General features: G+C 41.1%; 1 protein-coding gene across 1 annotated transcript in view; it reads right to left on the minus strand.

Moving 5' to 3' along the window:
• TMCO3 (transmembrane and coiled-coil domains 3) overlaps window positions 1-20,661 on the minus strand; it is a 77,392-nt gene extending 56,731 nt beyond the window's left edge. Inside the window, exons 1-2 of the mRNA XM_072621892.1 lie at window positions 20,525-20,661; window positions 4,347-4,862 (exon numbers count right to left, since the gene is read on the minus strand). Coding sequence (XP_072477993.1) covers window positions 4,347-4,790 — 444 coding nt within the window. The 5' untranslated portion in view covers window positions 4,791-4,862; window positions 20,525-20,661. The remainder of the gene's footprint in view (window positions 1-4,346; window positions 4,863-20,524) is intronic.
• Between the last annotated feature and the right edge of the window lie 801 nt (window positions 20,662-21,462).

Raw genomic sequence — 21,462 nt, forward strand, 5'->3', positions numbered from 1 at the left:
AATAGGTTGTTCCAGAAGTCAAAGAAACTAGGACTAAAACCAAGAATCACCTACCCAGCAAAACTGAGTATAATACTTCAGGGGAAAAATTGGTCTTTCAATGAAATAGAGGACTTTCAAGCATTCTTGACTAGAAGATCAGAGCTGAATAGAAAATTTGACTTTCAAACACAAGAATGAAGAGAAGTATGAAAAGGTGAACAGCAAAGAGAAGTCACAAGGGACTTACTAAAGTTGAACTGTTTACATTCCTACATGGAAAGACAATATTTGTAACTCTTGAAACTTTTCAATATCTGGGTAGTTGGTGGGATTACACACACACACACACACACACACACGCACATGCACACACATAGAGACAGAGTGCACAGAGTGAATTGAATAGGATGGGATCATATCTTAAAAAAATGAAATCAAGCAGTGACAGAGAAAGATATTGGGAGGAGAAAGGGAGAAATGGAATGGGGCAAATTATCTCTCACAAAAGAGGCAAGCAAAAGACTTTTTAGTGGAGGGAAAAAGAAGGGAGGTGAGAGAAAAAACATGAAGTTTACTCTCATCACATTCCACTAAAGGAAGGAATAAAATGCACTCATTTTGGTATGAAAACCTATCTTACAATACAGGAAAGTGGGGGAGAAGGGGAGAAGCAGGGTGGGGGGGATGATGGAAGGGAGGGCAATGGGAGGAGGGAGCAATTAGAAGTCAACACTCTTGGGGAGGGACAGGATCAAAAGAGAGAATAGAAGCAATGGGGGGCAGGATAGGATGGAGGGAAATATAGTTAGTCTTACATAACATGACTATTATGGAAGTCATTTGCAAAACTACACAGATATGGCCTATATTGAATTGCTTGCCTTACAAAAGGAATGGGTGGGGAGGGAGGGATGAAGAGAAGTTGGAATTCAAAGTTTTAGGATCAACTGTCGAGTACTGTTCTTGCTACTAGGAAATAAGAAATACAGGTAAAGGGGTATAGAAAGTTATCTGGCCCTACAGGACAAAAGAGAAGATGGGGACAAGGGAAGGGAGGGATGATAGAAGAGAGGGCCGATTGGTGATAGGGGCAATTAGAATGCTCAGTGTTTTGGGGTGGGGGGAGAAAATTTGGAACCCAAAATTTTGTGAAAATGAATGTTAAAAGTTAAATAAATTAATAAAAATAAAAAAATTAAAAATAAAAGAATTTGAACGCAAAAAAAAATAAAAAAATAAAATGAAGATGAGTAGCTCACAGTAGGGACTTTGGAAGTCACCTAGACCAATCATCTCTTTTACAGATGAGGAAACCAGGGTTCAGAAAAAGTGACTTGAACATGACATGTGGCAGAGGAAGAATTTGAAGTCAGGACTTCTGATTCCAAATTTGATGAGCTTTCCACTGCCCAATACTTTGTGCTTCAAAAGACTTCTTATCCCACTTCTACTTAAGCATCAGTGCCAGAGAGCAACCCAAGGTCCCTCCTTTCTCTAAGTCCACTACTCTCTTTGCAGGATGGTTTTGTTATGAACCAGCTAATGTGAAAAAGTAAATTTCACATACACGATTTGGATGTGGACACACAAAAGGTATGAGAGACAGGGCAAATAAAACGAAGCAATAATATTCAGCATGAATATTACGCTAACTTACTGTGCTAACCACCCAACAAGTTACTAAATGGATGATAGTATTAAAGCTACAAAGCTAGTCATCCATCCATCCATCTATCTACCCCTCTATGAATATCACCCTTTTCCCTCTCACCTTGCCCAGGCTGGAAGTGTGGGGACCACCCACAGACAATTCCACTACTTATCAGCAGAGCTTGCCTGCCCCTCCCTAGGCAACCTGGTGCTCATCCCTGTCCCACCTCAAGGTCCACCACATTGAACTTAGTGTGGATAATCAGTTGGTATTAAAAGCATGTACCATCATATCCAGCCAAAATCCAGCCATTTATAAAAGTTACTTGCGTAGCCTGGATGTGTCATTCTCACACAGGGTTTGCAATAATAAGCTTATTTTAATGGATGGAAATGACATTTAGCAATGATTAAGAATTTCTAATCAAATCAAATGGTTTGTGACATGTAAAAAATATTGCTTCTGGTGTATTAGAGATTTACATATAGTGTATTAGGTAACAAAATTATCAATGACAATCAGGTGACTTGGTGTTTTATGTTAATGTTGTAGTTTCAGGAATTTAAAATGTTTTCAGTCCTCACTCGTTCAGTGGGAGACTAAAGCAGCAGGATTAACAAAGCATTATTGTCTTCTAGCTATTGTACCCATGTGGATCCGTATGCAGCACCAGATTCAAGAGGATCAGAGGGAAAGGAAGAATAACCAGAGAGTCACCAGGGCCAGTTATTTTCCAGTCTAGAAAAAGGTGACCTAAGATGGTTGAGTTCTCCTGGAGAACTGTTTAATATCCAGTCCATGACTCACTTCCTTCAAGACTCAACTCAAGCACCACCATCTACATGAAGGCTTTCTGGATTCCCTAGTGTGCTCCCTCCATAACTACTTTGTATTTAACTACCACATATTTATTCTGTATATACTTACATATGTACATGGGTTGTTTTCTCCCAACAAAATATAATCACAAGAACAGGGATTATTTTATTTTGGTTTTGAATTCCCAGCATCTAACACAGTGTTTGGCCCATAGCAGCGATTTAAAAATGCTTGATTCATAGAAATGAAAGGGATAATTTATTTTACAGATGAGGAAACTGAGGGTCAGAGAGGTTAAGAAACTTGCTCAAAATCACACAAGTAGTGACAGAATTAAGAAGGAAGGATTAAGAGGTACTGCTCAAACCGGCAGTCATAATAACTAGGGGAAGGTGACTGGGGCTTTCCCAGGTACCTGCATCTGGGGGGTGGAGGGAGGAACATGATGTTAAGCATTTCTGGGGAAGGAGATATGCTTTCTCTTTTTTATCATCTGCAGACCAGAATCCTTTGCTAGGCATGTCTCCATACAGGTAGAGAGTGAAGAGATGGGAGAGGAGGTGGAATAAGGATAGTCAGGCCCTAGAAAGAGCAATGGAAGATAAGTCAGAGGAGGGTCAAAAGTTGCAGGTTGTCTGTGGGGCAGAGTGTGACAGAGATGAGCCTTCACTTTTCCCAGCAAAAGTATGCCATGGGGACAAGTGCAGCTGGGAGTGTGGTGTCCTGGGGGGCCACGTTCTATCTAGGTAGCCCCAATCAACTGAAGCTTTTCCCAGCTCTAAGGGTTGAGTCACTAGCTGGGTCAGAAATGAAAGCTTCAATAGGCCAGGTGCTGCTTAGTTATAAAACGAGGCCCCCAGGACACCACATTCTCAGCTGTCACTTATCTCTCTGACACATGGTGGGCAGCAACCTTGTTGTAGAGAAGCCTACTTCCTTCCCAGAAAAACCTAGTTCCTGTTGTTAGAGTTCCCACAAGTCCTGCTTCATTTTGGAGCATTGCAACTTCCTTTTTTAGAGAGTCCACAACTTGAAATGGCCTTTCTTTGTGGGCAGTTCCTGGTCTACAATAGGATTTCTTCTACTGTAGAGGAGCTAGACCCTTATCTGTGAAGAGTCATATGGTAGGAGACCCTAAAATCCCCAACCCTTACTCCTTGCCCTCTATCACAGTCAAATAAATATACAAGGTAATATATAGGTTTCCCTCATAAAATTTGAGTATTTAATGTAAAACTTTAATATTGGAATGAAATATTAATGAATTAACATTTAATCTATTTTAATTTTAAATTGGAATCACTATTCATACTAGATAATTTAGTCACTATTGTAGAAAGATGTCCTAAAAATATGAGATTTTTGACTGTGGTAAAAATATTCTTGTAAGGATGAGTCAACAACTAAGAAAAATTTAAGCATAATTTCAGAAACATGAGCAAAAATGCTGCCAATTATTATTATTTATAATGGTACTGTAAAACAGTGATGAACACATTAAGATACAGCAACATATACAGCATGTATAAAATGTCTATGAAAATTAAGGTGTGTTCTCATATATTTTCACTTTAATTTTTATTAGCTGAATATAGGTAACATAATTTAAGTTACTAGTACTAGTTTTTGGTTAATATGTAGTGCACTGCACATTTCATTATTATAGTAGCAACACTATATGTGAAAATACTAAGATATTTAAGGAAAAACGTTCTCTTATACATGAGACATGAGAATGTGTATTTTAGTGCAAGCAGATACTTTTGGTGCCTTACCTCTAATGAAATATTAGCAAATTGAACATTTTCCTTTTTGTTCTCTATATTTCTTCCTAGCTAAAAATTAACAGCAGCATCTTCTTTGAGAATACTTAATAAAATCTGAAAGAACTAACCTTTATTGCAGCTTCCCTCAAAGCCTCCAGTCGCTGTCTACTGCTTTCTTTCATGTTCACAACATCTTTATAATCTCCTTGCAGGGCTCTTTGGAGTCCATGGATAGCTTGAAAGACTGAATTTTCACTTTCATTCAATTCCTTTTGGAAAATTTCAAATGTGTGCACCTGAAAGAGTTTCTCTTCATCTGACAGTCCAGAATTTTTTTCCACTGCTCTTATTGCATTTTTTAGTTTGTTAAGAACCACGTTCTTTTGTCGAAGAAGACCAGACAGTCTTCTACAATTATCTAGAACCCACTGTTTTCTCTGAGTAATAGCTGCTCCTTTCCCTCGATGCAACTTTATTGCATGTTTTGCTACATCTTCATGTTCTGCAGCAAACACTATCAAATGAAATAGTGAAATCAAGATCCAAAGATAAATTCTTCCCATCACCTTCATGATCCAAGGTTGCAGAGCAGAATAGTCCAAAGATGGAGGTTACTTAAAATGTGCATTTTAACACATGCTGGGCTGAAAAAGAGGAAATACACGTACAATTAAAAATGATTCATGAAATGAGGACAATAGAATACAAAAATTAGGCAAGCTACACCCAGAAAAATACTAACAAATTAACTGTATACGGTTATTTGCTTAGATTACAATCTCTGCCACATCTGTTAAAAGACTGCAAATTATTTTAAGAACTGATATACCTACAAGAAGTTTTTATTTTTTAAATGTTCATACTTTTCAAAAGAAGTCTGTAGTGTAGTAATTGGTTATCTGTGGACCATCCAGAAAGAAAACCTATTGTCAGGTGTAGACTCTCATTCTAGAGCCCAAGATGAAAAATTTTCATCAACTCTTATACATTAATACCATGCCCTTCATTTCTCCACGTTTTGAACCCAAATTACAAAAAGCATTCTATACAAATACCTCACACTGTGTTGTCTTAACATTATTCATCTAGTGACTTATAACGTTGCTCCCATGAAACTAACTGATCCTGTAATGTCACTTTACGATGCTGCATGCTTGTAGTACCAATTAAAGACATTAGGTGAGAGTGTCTGCAGTTAGGTGCTCAGTAAAAATGATTTTTAAATATAAGTGTCTAGGTGAGGGGTGGGGAATACATGTGGCCTGGAGGTCACAGGTTCCCCACCCCTGGCCTAGGTCTTTATTAAATTGACATACATTATGCCAATAAAATTCCAAGGATCACCCCATTATTAATTTACGACCAAAAGTTAACAAAGAACTACTATTAAAAACAACTGGGGGGGGGGCTATCATTTACATACCACATGGTTTTTCATTGTTAAAAATCACAATACTTGTTTTCTTCAGTTTCTAATATCAAGACAAGTCTGTTATTTTCAGTCACACACACTTTAGTGATACATAGGGGAAGATACTGAACTTATCTCCCTGGTCCCTTGTCAAGAAGGATCTACAAGAGTAAAAAGTGTAGCATGTTATTAGTCTCAGCTTATTCTACTTTCCTGAATGAAAGGAACAATTGTGTGCGCAGCAATTTGTGGTTTGGAGTTCTCCAAGAATCTCAGGACTGTACACTGGCCTCGGTTTCAGGGAAACTTGACTGCAAGGAGCAGCACCAGTGGTAGCGTCAGGATTTATTAGAACTCTTCAAGCTTCCCTCCTGATTGTCTCTGACAGCACCAGCATCTTCCCAGGCACCCGGGTTTGAAATCGCAGTCATCCACGGCTCTTTTCCCCTCACTCCTCAATTTACCAGTTGCTAAGCCCTGTGCAATCTACCTCCAGACTTCTCAGATCTATCCCCTCCTATCCTTACAGTGACACTGCCTTACTGAAACAGTCTACTTGGATTCCTAGCTTATTTCTTCTCTAGGCTGTCTAGTTTTCCCAGAGCACAGACATGCCCACTGAACTCCCCTCTTCAAAAATCTTCAGTGGCTTCTTATATAGAATAAAATACTTTCACTTATGAGCCTGTGGTGGATAATAAGTGAGGATATCATCTGAGCTATATGATTTATTACCATAACAAGTATAATAAATGGGTCAATGGACTCCCTAGTCAGTCCAAACACCACAAATACAGAGTGAGACAGATTTTTATATATTTAAAACAATTAGTCAAATAAGACCAATATACAAAATCAGGTAATATGATCTCTAACTGAAGGAAAGATTATGGACTTCCCAAATTTCCAATTCCTAAGACTGAGGTGTTTCTATTCCTCTCAAGTGCCTATATTCAATCGAAGGAACATGGAAATAATAACTGACTAACCAGTACAGGGCCAGTTTTCAGATTAAGACATATGGGTTGCTTGAGATGTGTAACTGTGAGAAAACTCCTTGCTTCACTTCTTAGATTGGATTAGTCTTCTGGTTAGCATACTGGGTCAGCAGGTAGAAGTGGTGCACCTTCCCAGCCATGCAGGGCTAGGGTCAGACAATACAATAAAGGTTTCTCACAATGAATAAAGTTTCTCACCAAACAGAAATTGGAGTAGATCCCTACATAGGTTCCCAAAATGGCTGATACCACCCTGGGGGAGCGCTGGACTGACGGGGGGGGGGGGGGGGGGGGGGGGGGGGGGGGGGGGGAGGTGATAGTAGCCCTGGGTGCAATTGGGATTGGCAATTCAATTAGCATTGAATAAAAATAAGGGGGCTGTGGAACCACAAAAAAAGAGAAGAAAATTTCAAAAAACCGTTCATACGTTTCATCTGTTGTGTAACACAATTAAAGTCATTGTGATTACATTATTTTCCAAAGAAACACACAAAATGTGAGTTATAAATGGTTATAACAAGTTATAATTGGTTATAACATAACTGATCAGTGGTCAAGTCTATCAAGAGGTCTTAACAAGCAAGTGTTTACAGGTGAGCATGTAGTACATTGTTGGGAAGTCCAGCATCCATTGGCAGGAATATGTGTGTGTAATAACTTGTTTATAATGGTTATATTACACAATATTGCAACATCAAAATTTCAAAGCAGGAAACCCCCACAAATGTACAGTATATTGTCAAATTTAAGACACCTCATTTAAGAAATATATTTTATATTTTTTGAAATGAAACAAATTTAAAAAGAAGTTAAAGAAAGAAGATTTCCCCGGGGGGACTGGATAATTTTTTTTGAAAGGGGTGTTGCACCAAGTAAGTTTCGCAACCTCTGGACTAGACCTATAATTGAACAGAGAGGAAGCTGGATCCAGAGCTAGATCTAAATGGAATCGCAAGATGGAGTCAGCATGGTTGACTCAATTTCCACACACCTGACCCCACCACTAATCAGCATGAGAGTTCTGACCAGCTTCATTTCCGACATGAGTCAATTTACCCCTCCTAAGGTACCTTAGTTTGGCCTCCCTCCCCCCCAAACCCCAGATCAACATACTCATGCCAGGCTAAGTGTGGACACCTGACCAGTTAAGCCCCACTGTTGCTCATAACTTTTGAGTTCCAAAGATCAGGCAGTCTTAGCCTATATCTGGTAGCTTGGATTTGAAGTGCACACTACCAAACAGCTCTGGTAAAGGAGGCTTTGATAAAAGCTCATTGTGATTCAAATGAAGCTTCCCAGCTATTCCTTTAAATCAAAATCATCCTACCTCTCACTGATAGGCCAACAATAGGTTCCAGTCCAAGACTCATTTATTCATAGTTTAGGTTTTAATGGCTCAGAGGAAGTGTAAATAGAAATTGTTTCTGTTGTAGTCAGAAACTTAGGGGTCTTCCTCTATCCCAGACTGATTCTTTTGGGAAGTCAAACTAGGCCACCTTTAGCCTCAATTCTCAAATAGCCCTTAGTCACTGAATAGGTGTTGTGTCAGACAAATTGTGACCTGGGAAAGACCTTAGCTTAAAAAGCCCAAGGTCTCCCACTGCATGCTGAGCTATTGCCATTCATTCTGACCTATGATTTACCATTGGACTTGGTTGACTGAAGGAAAGTGAGGCTGATGACTGCACAGCCTGCCTCACTTAAATCCAATTCACTGGCAAGTCAAGACACACATCTCCAGATGTCATCGGTGCTCTTCCAGGACAAAGGATGAACACTCACCACCACCACCACCCTCAGCCAGACTTACACATTACAACACCTCCCTGCCTTGCCTTTTCATGTACTCTATATTCCAGCCAAACTGGTCTCTACCTCCTATTCCCCAAACTTAAGAGTTCTTCTTTCTCTTTCATTCCTGAAATTCACTTCTTCCTAGATTCTACCAGTTAGAATCCTTTACTTCCCTCAAGGCTCAGCTCTCATACCTATTTAAGTACGACATCTACTAGCAGAACAAATATTTCTTGAAGTCAGGGGGAGCCACCTGAGAAAGTTTAAAGTGCCAGGTTTGGAGTTAGATGACCTTGATTTGAGTGCCAGTTCTGATATTTCCTACATGTTTGACACTGAATTTCCTTTCCTCATTTTCTTTACTTTCTATTGTAGACTTTTATTCTTTGATCCATGATCCTTTTTATTTTTTTAGTCTATATTCCTCACAGAACTAAGGCTTCTAAACTACCAAATTTGAGTTCCTTCTAAATAGTTTTTATGTTAGAGAGTTGGAGAACTTGTCATTTTCTCCTTTTTTCCTGTTGTGCTCATTCTTAGAAGTATCAATTACTGCAGGAGATAGAAAGGATAAAAGTATTTCTCCCATGGTAGAAGTTTTCTTGGGTCCCTGATCATGTGGTCCACCTCTACCCCTGCTTTTTCCATGTTCATTTTCTTTCCTAGTTGCCATAAAAATCTCTTTTCTGGTCCATGCCCTTGCATGGCTCTGGATGTGGACTGCTCCTAGAAGCTTTGATCCCCCTCTCCAGATACAGGATATCATCTCTGGAAGTACAACCTTTTCTCATAAGGGAGGGTGGGCAGAATTGAGTTTTGCTACTTGTTGCCACAGAATGATAGCGTGAGGGCAAAAGCACAGTATGCTGACACAGAAAGCAGTGAAAGAAAGGAGTCAATTGCTGAGTAGAGCTGAGCACAAGCCTCTGTGCTAGTAATCAAGTTAACAACCAGGGATTAGCTTTGTCTGCTGTGAATACATCATGTTGTTACCTCATTAGACTTCTTGGTGTCTTGGCAGCAAGACTCTGTAATAACTGAAGACAGCTTCAATTATTTTACCTCATGACATATTTCTTATTGAAGGGAGTTTTGCAGCAGTAAGTGGGGCAGTGGTTAGAGCACTAGCCGGGAGACAGGAGGACCTGAGCTCAAATACTTCTTCAGATAGTCAATACATGTTTGGTCCTGGGCAAGTCACTTAACGTCTATTTGCCTCAGTTTCCTTGTCTGTAAAATGAGGATAATAACAGCACCTGACTCCCAAGGTTGTTGTGAGGGTCAAATGAAAAAATATTTGTAAAGTGCTTAGTACAGTGCCTGGCACAGAGTAAGCATTAAATGTTGGTTATTAATATAATTCTCGCTATCATTATGATTGTTAAGAGGTCTTAAGGATCAGAGTACATGTCTTTTTCTCCATCTTTTTGGCCATGTTCCAAAGATCTAATTGCCAAATAGTCTCTCAATATTCCTTGACCTCTGTGCAACATCTGGCACTGTTCATCTCATCCTCCTCTCTATAAGCTCATGTTATACTAGTCTCTCCTGGTTTTTCTGCTACCAGTGTGACTTACTCTCCTTTGATGGATCTTCATCGAGGTCAAATCCACAAACTTTAGGTATTTCCCAGGCTTTGCCCTGGACCCTCTACTCTTTTTCCTATAAACAACAGGTTCTTAACCTAGGACCATGAACTTGTTTTCTTTAAAGATTTTGATAAATGTATTTCAATATAATTGGCTTCCTTTGTGTTGTTTTTTATTTTTGATAAACATTATTCTGAGAATGGGTCGTAGGCTTCAATAGACTGCTAAAAAGGACCATGATACAAAAAAAGATAAAAACTCCTGCTCTAGATTATCTCACTTGGTGTTCTCATCAGGTCCCATGGGCTCAATTATTATCTCTGAACAAATGATTTCCAAATCTATGTATCCAGTCCTAATTTATCTCTTAAAATGTCCTCATGGCATTTCAAACTCAACATATCCAAATCAGAACTCATTATTTTTCCTCTCCAAACTTTCCCTTCTTCCAAACGTCCTCATTACTGTCAAAGGTGTCACTATCCTCCCAGTAACCCAGGCTCACAACCCCTCACGCTCACTCATCTTACACAACCAGTCCAATACCAAATTTGCAAAGTTTTTACTTCTATAATAACATCTCTTGTAATTGGTCTCCTTGCCTCAGATTCCTCCATTTAGCTGCCAGGAGTTGAGTGACTTTCCTAAAGCACCTGTCTTACCATGTCTCCTTGCCCCTACCACCAAATAATTTTTTCAGTAGCTCCCTGTTGCCTCCAGAATTAAATAGAAAATCCTACGTTTAGCTTTTAAAGCTCTTCACAACCTGGCCACTTTCTACCTTTCCACATACTCAAGAGCTACATACTGGTCTATAGCTCTTTCCTACCCTTGTGCTCTTACATTGGTTGTGCCTCACTCATGCTTGAACACTTTCCACCCTTATCTCCTAGTTTCCCTGGCTTCTTTCAAGACTCAAGTCAAATCCTACCTTTTGCAAGAGGCCTTCCTCAGTATTGTTCTTCCCTCATCAGGACTCCTTTCCATCTATTCTGCACATATCTTGTATATACCTATATATAATAACTACATATAAATAAGAAATATACAAGATATATTGGAGATAATCAACAGAGAAGGCACTGGCATTAAGAAAGATGAGGAAAGGCATCTTCTAGAAGACAGAATTTTAATTGGGACTTGAAAAAAGTCAGAGAAGCCAGGAGACAAAGAAAGGAGAGCATTCCAGGAGTAAGGCAGAGCCAGAGAAAATGCCTCTAAGGGACGGAAAAAGCACTTCTATAGTACCCACTGTGTGCTGAGCACTATGCTAAGTGCTTTATAATTATTATTTCATTTGATCCTCACAATGACTTTGCAAGGCACGTGCTGTTATTAATCCTCATTTTAGAGGAATTTTGCCTGAGAGGAAACTGAGGCAAACAGAGTGACTTCCCAGGGTCACAAACCTAGAAGTCTTCCAGATCTCAGGCCCACTACTCTATCCACTGCCCCATGTAGCTGCCTCTAGTCAGAGGAACAGCAAGGGGGCCTAAGATGTTGGACAAAGTTAAGGAGAACGAAGTTATGATTCAGTTAAAGGTCAGAGAGGATTTTATGCTTCAGTTTGAAGGTAACAGAGTCACTGGAGTTCGCCAAATGAGGGAAGAGGTTGACGGTCAGACGTGTGCTTTGGGAAGATTTGATAGCTGAGGGATGATGGGCTGGAGTGGAGAGAGACTTGAGGCAGGGGGACCAACTATCAGACCACATTGCAATAGTCCAGGTATGAAGTGAGCAGGGATTGCTCTAGGTGTCAAAAGTGGTGTCAGACAGTGAGAATTGTAATGTTAATTATGTTCACGAGAGTTCAAGATCTTCCCCACCCATTAATGAGCCTGCCCACTAAGGGAAGCAACATTAAGGGAGATTGGTTTTGTAGGAAGGCCCACACTTTTTGTTAATTTCTAATGAGGCACTGATTCTCAAAGGTTGTGATGCCCTCTGGCTCTGAAAAGTGTATAAATACTGAGGTGAGATTTTGTTTTGGGGCTAACTCATTAAAAGTGTTTGTTTGGCCAGAGGTGGCTCTGGGTAGCCACTAAGGGCCCTGCTCTGCCCCCACCTCCTTGAAAACCCAGATGTTGGTGCTTCTCTCTCTGGTAACTATGTATGTATGTAATAGACAGTTGGATCTGTTGATCTGTGATGGATGTATTGCTTATGGTCAGATAGTTGGAAGCCCTATCTGTTAGTCTTTATTCCTGTGTATTTTCTCTTAAGTTCAGGGTGCTGACTTTTCCCCTGAACTAAGTGAATGATATATGTGCTTGATTAAAGTAAATTACTGACCCCGCAAAAGCTGCTTTCCTTTTAGAAAAGCAGATCTAAGAACCTGTACAGCAGGTCCTCCTGTGTATGCCAGGGTCCTTGCTGTTATAGGAGTTGAGGACAATGCCTCAGTTTCAAGGCTAGGTGACAGCATGAGGTTGGTGGTACCATGGAGAGTAATAAGGAAGTTTGAAAGGAGGAAGTGTTGGGGGCAGGGGAGAAGGATAAAATGATAGGTTCCATTTTGGACATGTTTTAAGACATCTATGGGACATCTAGTTTGAGATGTACAAAACACAGCTGGAGATCAGTCTAGATCATCTGCATGAAAATGAAAACTGAATCCATGGGAGATGATTAGATCATCAGGTGAGAAAGTCTAGGTAAGAAAGTGTGTGTGTGTTCATCCTTCATTGACAAAGAAGGTAAGTAAGAAGGTAAGACAGGGTAGAACCCTGGGAGACACTGTTAAGTAAGAAGGAACCAGGGATAACACTGCTAGACCCATATGCCAATGAAATCAAACAAAGACTTAAGAATTCTCCTTATTGGAATAACTATCTCACTATTCCAGAGTGCCGGTGACTTACCTCCTGAGAGGTGATGGACTCAAGATTAAGAATGAGATACAGATTTTTTAGACATGACCTATGTGGGAATTTGGTCTGCCTGACAATGCATATTTATTATAAGGATTTTGTTTTTGTTTCTCTTTTCAAAATGGGGAGAGAGCTGCTTGCAATATTTTCTCCTTCACCTGGGAATTCTGGAATTTGCCAGGTGAAGGAGAAAATATTGCAAGCAGCTAGAAAGAAACAATTCAAGTATTGTGGAAATACAATCAGGATAGTACAAGATCTGGCACCTTCTACATTGAGGGATAGAAGGGAATGGAATAGGATATTCCAGAAGTCAAAGGAACTAGGACTGAAGCCAAGAATCACCTACCCAGCAAAACTGAGTATAATACTTCAGGAGAAAAAATGGTCTTTCAATGAAATAGAAGACTTTCAAATTTTCCTGATGAAAAGACCAGAGCTGGAAAGAAAATTTGACTTTCTAACACAAGAATGAAGAGAACCATAAAAAGGCGAACAGCAAAGAGAAATCATAAGGGACTTACTAAAGTTGAACTGTTTACATTCCTACATGGAAAGACAATATTTATAACTCTTGAAACATTTCAGTATCTGAGCACTGGGTGGGAGTACACACACACACACATGCACACACGCACACATACATAGAGACAGAGTGCACAGAGTGAATTGAAGAGGATGGGATCATATAATAAAAAAAAAATGAAATCAAGCAGTGAGAGAGAAATATTGGGAGGAGAAAGGGAGAAGTTATATGGGGCAAATTATCTCTCATAAAAGAGGCAAGCAAAAGACTTATTAGTGGTGGGAGAAAGAGGGGAGGCAAGAGAAAAACATGAGATCTACTCTCATCACATTCCACTAAAGGAAAGAATATAATGCACACTCATTCTGATAGGAAAACCTATCTCATAATACAGGAGAGTGGGGGACAGGGGCACAAGCAGGAAGGGGGGGAGGATAGAGGGGAGGGCATGGGGAGGAGAATGCAATACGAGGTCGACACTCATGAGGAGGGAAAGGACCATAAGAAAATAGAAGTAATGGGGGACAGGACAGGATGGAGGGAAATATAGTTAGTCTTATACAACACAACTAGTATGGAAATCATTTGCAAAACTAAACAGATATGGCCTATATTGAACTGCCTGTCTTCCAAGGGGAAGGGGTAGAGAGGGAGGGAGCTAAAGAAGTTGGAACTCAAAGTGTTAGGACCAAATGTAATGTTCTTACCACTGGGTAACAAGAAACACAGGTTAAGGGGTCAAGAAAGCTATCCGGCCCTACAGGACAAAAGAGAAGACGGAGACAAGGGCAGGGAGGGAGGATAGAGGAGAGAGCAGATAGGTCACAGGGGCAATTAGAAAACTTGGGTCTGGGGGGGGGGAGGGGGAAAAAAGGGGAGAAAATTTTTAACCCAAAATTGTGTGAAAATAAATGTTAAAAGTTTAATAAAAAATAAAAAAAAATAAAAAAAACAAAATGGGGAGAGAGGGATGATAAAAGGGGTTGGGAATAGGACTGACAAAGAGGGTCATTGAAACATTTCTTTTAAATGCACAGAAGAGAACAGAATCAGGAACGCAAGAGAACTTTGAATCTTACATGTTGAACACATTTTAAAATAACATCAAGCCCTATGTTATAGCCATTCACCATTATATATTCAAGCATCTTTGACTTTATATACATATATATGGAACTAAATTCTAATTTTGTTTGTTAAGTTCAAAATAAAGAAAAGTCACCAGCCCCCACCAAAAACAAAAACCCCTACCTCTAGCAGTGTAAGAATCTTTTAAAAATTTGGATTTGGAATCTCAAAACTCAAGTTTCAAACTCTTTCTCCTTCACTTACTTTATGACTTGAACAACCCACTTCAAATCCAATAAGAAGAGTGAGAAGAACTGGGTTTGAATCCTAGCTCTGCCATTTAATGCTGTGTGACTTGGGGGTAGATCTCAACTTCTAGCTTTCATTTTCCTCATCTGTACAATGGGACAGGGAGGAGGCTTTGTACCACAGAGTTTGCCTTAGCCCCTCAGCCACAAATTGTAAGGAGCAGGAGCTGTTAATGCCTATTCAGGCATACTGAGGGCAGCAAAAAGTAACAACTCAAAGAAGACAGAAAACCTAGAAAAAGCAGTCCAAGAACTCAAAACAGTTTTGTGCTTGTTTTTCCAGGAAGCAAAGAACTGCACCTACTTCAAAAGACCCTAAGGCCATCTCTGCACTACAATATATTGAAATTACTGAGGTTCACAGAAATGAAATATGATCATTGAGAAAAAAAGTAAAGTTCTTTTTCTGTTTATGGCTTAAAATAGTAGGGAAATGTTCAATACATTTTAGAAGTATTTCCATCTAAAGTGACTTTTTTTTAAAAAGAGTTTAGTATTTGCAAGATAAATTTCAGTTTTTTAGAGAATTCATCTATGTGTAAGTTTCATTTCCTCATCGATGTGGTTGAAGGAAGTATTATTTACATTACCTAAGTCACCTAGCTCCAAGATAAAGTTTCACAAAAGCTTTTAACTCTAAATGTCATCACCTTAAAAGTAAACACAAGTCAGTCACCTGGATTTAGCCATAGAGTGGATTTATTACTTAGATGACTCATTCACTTCTCCTCTATCCCTCCTCAAATACTAAACACAGCATCACAGATTTGGACCTGGAATTTTGAAAATCATTCAGTACATCTCTCTCCCTTCTTTTTATAGATAGGGAAGGACTTGTCACAAAGCTAATGTCAGAGGTCTTCTTGACACCAATTTCACTGCTCTAGCCACTATTTTATGCTAACTTAAAAAGATTAGAATTTCATGTTCCAGAAAAATTATTCTCAATGGTTTGTATATGATCAACTCCATTCTAGGATCAGTTTTTGTACTTTCCATAAATGGTCTCTTGAATTACCACTATTCCTATGGCATACAGAGCCTAACGGATTTAAGAAATATTTGTATTACTACTTTGTACCACAAATGGGTGCTCAGTTGATAAAAATTATTATAGAAATTTAGAGGAATTTAAATTCCACTTAATTTAACTCTAGACCAATTTTATTTTCATAATACTTCTAGGACACAAATGACTAGAAAAGGAAGTGAGCCAGTCATAAAGCAAGACAACAAACAGCCTCAGTGTTGCCCATGTAGTCAAGCCATATTAAAAGGCCCAAAGGAAGAACTCTAGCATGTTGAGAACATTTTCTATGGAGAATTTATGGAAGAGCACAGTAAAGATCACATAGAAAGGATAAGATGACATAATTGGTGCATCAGTCTCCACTGGTGGTGGGAAATGTAAAGGACTATTTCCAAAACTACTACAAATATTAAATTTTGTATGTGTGGGTGCTCTCTCCACCAATACAAATTATAACCCCTCCATGCCCCAGCAGACGGTCTCCATGATTTGCCATGGTCCCTCCACCCTGCCAAACCCATCACCAGTAAACATTGCTTCTGATGATGAAGCCATCAGGAACTAGCTAAGCAATTATTATTTAAATACAATCCAGTCACCTTGCTGATGCTCAGAACCACCTCCAAATAATGGATCTCAGTGCTTGTCTTAGTCCAACTTCTTAAAGAGCCAACCCCCTCTACAACCTTTGCTTTAGAACCTCTCAAAAATCTTGTATGTCTACCAGTCACTTGTGCTGAGCTGGTCTAAACTTTTAGAACCCAGAATACCTCCAAGTCATAATGAGACAAATAGGGCCTGAGCTGAAGATTTTTATTAGATAACAATGAAACTTAAAATTTCTCTCAATAATCTCTTAGGTTATGAAAGGTCCTTTCACTTCCAAACAGACAAACGTGATTATTTCATTTTGTCATGTAAACTAGTTACATCAGTCTCCATGGAAAAATTATTCAACATTAGCTTCAGTTTCTTTATTAGTAAAATGAGAACAATACTGAACTCTCTCATAGGCTTATTATAAATAATAAAATCAGATATGCAAATTCTTACTAAATCCTTGCTATGATATTTTGCAATCTTTGCTATAGTATGTGGAATCTTTTTCGTTGATATGGTCCAAATTCAACCAACTTAATGCAGAAAACATACTAGGAGGCCACATCCATAAAATTTTTCCGCACACCCTAGGAAAAAGGAAAGTTTGTGATTTGTTAACTTGGGCAAAGCTATGCTAAAATAAAATAACTTTGCCTCTTCTTGTTAATAAAAACAGCATTTTCAGTATATCCTTGAAACTAAAAAGTATTATACAAACTGCAATGCTAGCTCTAGTACATCTTTGTAATTTAGGCTAATAGCTGTTAACTGTTGTCTGTCTGCAGAATTATGGAAAGAAACATTTGGAATCTTAATCTGAGCTATCAGCAAATCTTACAGAGATCACTTACAAGTCTATTTCCAACTTTCGCACACTTAAGTATAACAGGCTCTTCTAATAAAAACAATCAGGAAAAAATTATTAAACTACAAAAACCAGTCCTATAGAAAAATAAAGGTTTAAAATTATTAAAGCAATCAGTTTAGATTTCAATATTGCATATAAACATTGGCACATTATGTGAAAAATTCTTATGAAATCACTGTATTAAAGAGATTTTTATCAATTGTACTAAATGTTTAAAAAAAACAACAACAAAGCCTTGCTAAATTCACAAAAGTTCTTCCAAAACTGATTCTATACTGATCAGAAAACAAAAAGGTTAATTTTAAATGGATTCAGTATTCCAAAGGAAGGCCTCATCAACACTGTAATTTAATAATAGTTTCATCTTAACATTAATCACTGGGCTAAAGTTAGGTTAATCCCTCAGATAAGAACCAGAACCTTTTTGAGAGGTCAAGGATCAGCTCCCATGTCAATTTCTATGGAAACCTTTCCTGGTGTCCCTAGTTGGTAGTACTTTCTCCCATCTTTAATAATCATGTATACCTGTACGTTGACATGTTTTATGCCGTGAGTAGAATGTCAATTTCTTTGGGTAGGGACTCTTTTTTTCATTTGTTTGTCTTTGTATCCTTAGCTCTATGTAGTTGTTCTTATGCCAGTCCAACTGAACAATCATAACTATTGTTATGCAGTTCTGTCCAACTCTTTGTGACTTCATTTGGGGTTTTCTTGCCAAAAATACTGGAGTGGTTTGCCACTCCAGCTCATTTTACAGGTGAAGCAAATAGGGCTAAGTGATTTGCCCAGAGCCACACAGCTAGTGTCTGATGCCAGATTTGAGCTCAGGAAGATCAGTTTGACTGAGGCCGTGCCCAGTTCAGTTCAAAAGGAAAAAGAAGCTCCAGCATGTAGCAGGGCACCCAGTATACAATAAAATTAAGAACAGGCCTAGGATTTCATAGGTTATAGGGAACTACCAGGGTGGGTAAACTCCCTTGACCAATGCCAGGTCTTCCTGGCTTTTTGGGCAACGATATATTTTTTCCACTGTACCACACTGTCACTGTATTCAGCAGATGCTTAATATTCATTGAATTGGAAAGACCTCGGTAATGCCCATTCAGCCGGCAAGAGTGAAAGGAAGCATTATTTTAAAACCATGAATACCTCCATCTATACATAAATCAGGATCTGAAAGTAGGCCATCTAGTCCAATCCTACCCCCACCTTTCTCATTTTATAGATAAGGAAACTGAGGCCCAGGTAAGGTAATAAAAGTAACGACTAACATTTGCAAAGCATTTTGTACATACTAAGTCATTTGAACTTAACAACAACCCTGTGAGGCAGAAACTAATCACCCACATTTTATATATAGGGAAACTGGTGTTAGTAGGTTAAGTGACTTGTCCAAGGTCACAAAAGTGACCATCATGAGAACTGTGATTTGTACTCAGAAATCAGGTCTGAATCCAGAGTCAGTGTTCTAGAAAGGTCTAATAGAAAAGTATGAAAGACACAAGGGGAAGTAATCATTTAGCTGCGGGCTCAAGAGGCTTCACAGAGAAAAGGGGCATCAGCAGGGATTTCAACAAGTTGATGGATGGAAAAATTCCATCAGAAAAGGTCAAACTAAGATGATAAGATAACTAAGATAAGATAAACTAAGATAAGAAATAACTGAACATTCCATTTAAGTGGATGTAGAACATTCCCTCTACCCACTATGCCAATTAGCCGCCCATCTACTCAGCAACTAGAAAGGTGGGATTGCGGCAGATCATCGAAGGCTTTGAAAGCCAGAGTAAAGAGTTTGTATTCTATCTGGTAGGTAATAGGGTGAAGATTTTGAAAAAGAATTACCTGATCAAGCTTGCAAATTAGAGAGATTTAATTTGAATTAAATTTCTGCTGTGGATAATCAGTACCTGATTATACAGAAAGATCTCATTTTTACAAAAGAGGTCACTAAAGTCATTCTATAAAACAGGAGTTGGCGACATACAGAAGAACATACTGAAACAGCATATATACTTACATACATATTAAAAACCTAAGAAAATCTAATTTTTAGAATCTAATTATAGCTGAAATGTGTACAATTATTTAGAATAGTAATTAGTTACCATTCAAATTTCTTATCTGCTGAAATAAGGTTGGAAAACAATTTCAGGGATTTTTCTCCTTGCATCCCACAAAAGTCAGTTCAACAATAACAAATAGATAAAAATATTAAGAAATCAAATAGGTAAGAGAAAAAAGAGAACCTCTCTTCCCACTCCTTTTTAAGAGGTCAGAGGTCACCCCTTCTATTTTCCCTTTATTTTTTCAAAACAATTCTTTGTCATATGGAATGGCTCTCAAGAAAAGCAGGGGTAAGCATACAAAGGGAAATTTGGGTGATTTAATAACAAAAAATATCAATAAAAATCTATTTTCAAAAAAGAAATCAAATGAATGGCTTTTGAGAATCTGTCCAGCTTGACAGATATCATCAGATCTCCTCAAAGTTGTCTTTAATGGAAAAATCAGCAGAATGCCAATAAAAATGAAGCTCATCACTAATTTAAAACGAGGCTTTGTGGCAGGGAGAATCGACTCTAATGCAGACTGAAAACGAGAAGCACCAACGAGGAGGAAGGCTGCCCGAGGCCTGAGACCCCCCGAGGCCTGAGACCCCGGAGGCCTGAGACCCCGGCCCGCTCCCGGGGCCGTCACAGCGGGGGGCTCCTCCAGGAGCGCAACTGGCATCCAACACACAGCACTGACACTCCTTCCGAGTGTGCGGGCACCAGGGTGCGCGCCCAGAGGAGGACACCGGCCCCTCGGACACCGGCCCGCCCGCGCGGTCGGGGCTCGGCGGCAGGGCCTCCGGCGGGTCAGCGTTGGCTGACCGACCTCGTCTCCCCCGCGAGCGCCGCAGTAACGGTCCCGAACCGGACCTCGACGCAAAGGACGGGCGGGCCGCGCACCCCGGCCGGGGGGGTGTGACCTTCCCGGGGGGTCCCCCGGCCAAGGGCATCCAAATAAAACACCCGGGACTGGACACTGCGAGCCACGGGGCGGACTGGGCCCCCCCCCCCCAAGGCCTCGAACCCCGGGCATCGAGCCCTAGGCGGAGAAGGCGCGCAGCCTCCTTCGGGTCGGCGGTCGCAGGCAGCCCCCTCTGCGCACACACCCACCCGCCCATGCCCTGGGGCCTCCTCCGGCCGGAGGGCAGCAGGCCGAGGCCGGGGCCGCCTTGTCACCGAACCGCCCTCACCTCCTCAGGTGGGGCCTGCTCTCTCCCCCGCGGCGCCCCGGCGGCGTCGGCCCCGGCAGTCTGGGCTCCCGGAGAGCGCCGGCCGGCCCGGGCGGGAGGGCGGGGAAGGCGCGAGGAGGGAGCCGCCGGAGCCCGAGGACGAGCGGCCGCCTCCTGCAGCATCTCTCTCCCAGGTGCCGCCGGTCTGCGAGGGCGGGAAGTGGCCGCCGCCGTGGCTCCCCGCCCCTCTGCCCCAACGGAAACAGACCCCGCGCCGGGGGGGGGGAGGAATCCGGAGAGGAGGGCGGGGTCGCGCCGGATGGCCCCGCCCCTTGGGGCGTGGCTCCCGGGGAGGCGGGGTCGAGATGGCGGGAGCAGGTTCACTGACCTCTGCCTTCTCCGCAGCCTTGGGGAAGCCAGCCAGTGAGAGTGCTGAGGGGGAAAGCGGGGAAGGGGCGCCGTGAGGCGTCCAGCTGGGGCGGCGGGGGGCAGACACTGGGGCCATGCTGGGGGCGTTCCAGTGCCAGGGATGGAAGGTACGGGGCATCAGGGTGGAAAAGAGGCGAGGGATTCCTGAACCACCGGGTGTGGTACTGGGTGTAGAAAAGGAACACCACCAGCTACTCCCCACCAGCACAGCTGCGAGCCGGTAACTGGGGTCCAGGCTAGAGCCGGTTAATAACCCCAGAGGAATTCCAGCCCTAGGGGTGGGGGCAGGGCAGGCAGCGGGTCTGGGGCTCTGGACTTAGAGGACCAGGTTAATAACCCCAGAGGGATTCCAGCCCCAGGGGGTGGGGGCGGGGCAGGGAGCGGGTCTGGGGGCTCTGGACTTAGAGGACCAGGTTAATAACCCCAGAGGGATTCCAGCCCCAGGGGGTGGGGGCGGGGCAGGGAGCGGGTCTGGGGCTCTGGACTTACTGGACCGGCCCCGGGCTGACAGTAAGGCCAGTCCAGCAGCA

This window comes from Notamacropus eugenii, chromosome 6 (assembly GCF_028372415.1).
Source record: "Notamacropus eugenii isolate mMacEug1 chromosome 6, mMacEug1.pri_v2, whole genome shotgun sequence".
NCBI classification, from domain to species: Eukaryota; Metazoa; Chordata; class Mammalia; order Diprotodontia; family Macropodidae; genus Notamacropus; species Notamacropus eugenii.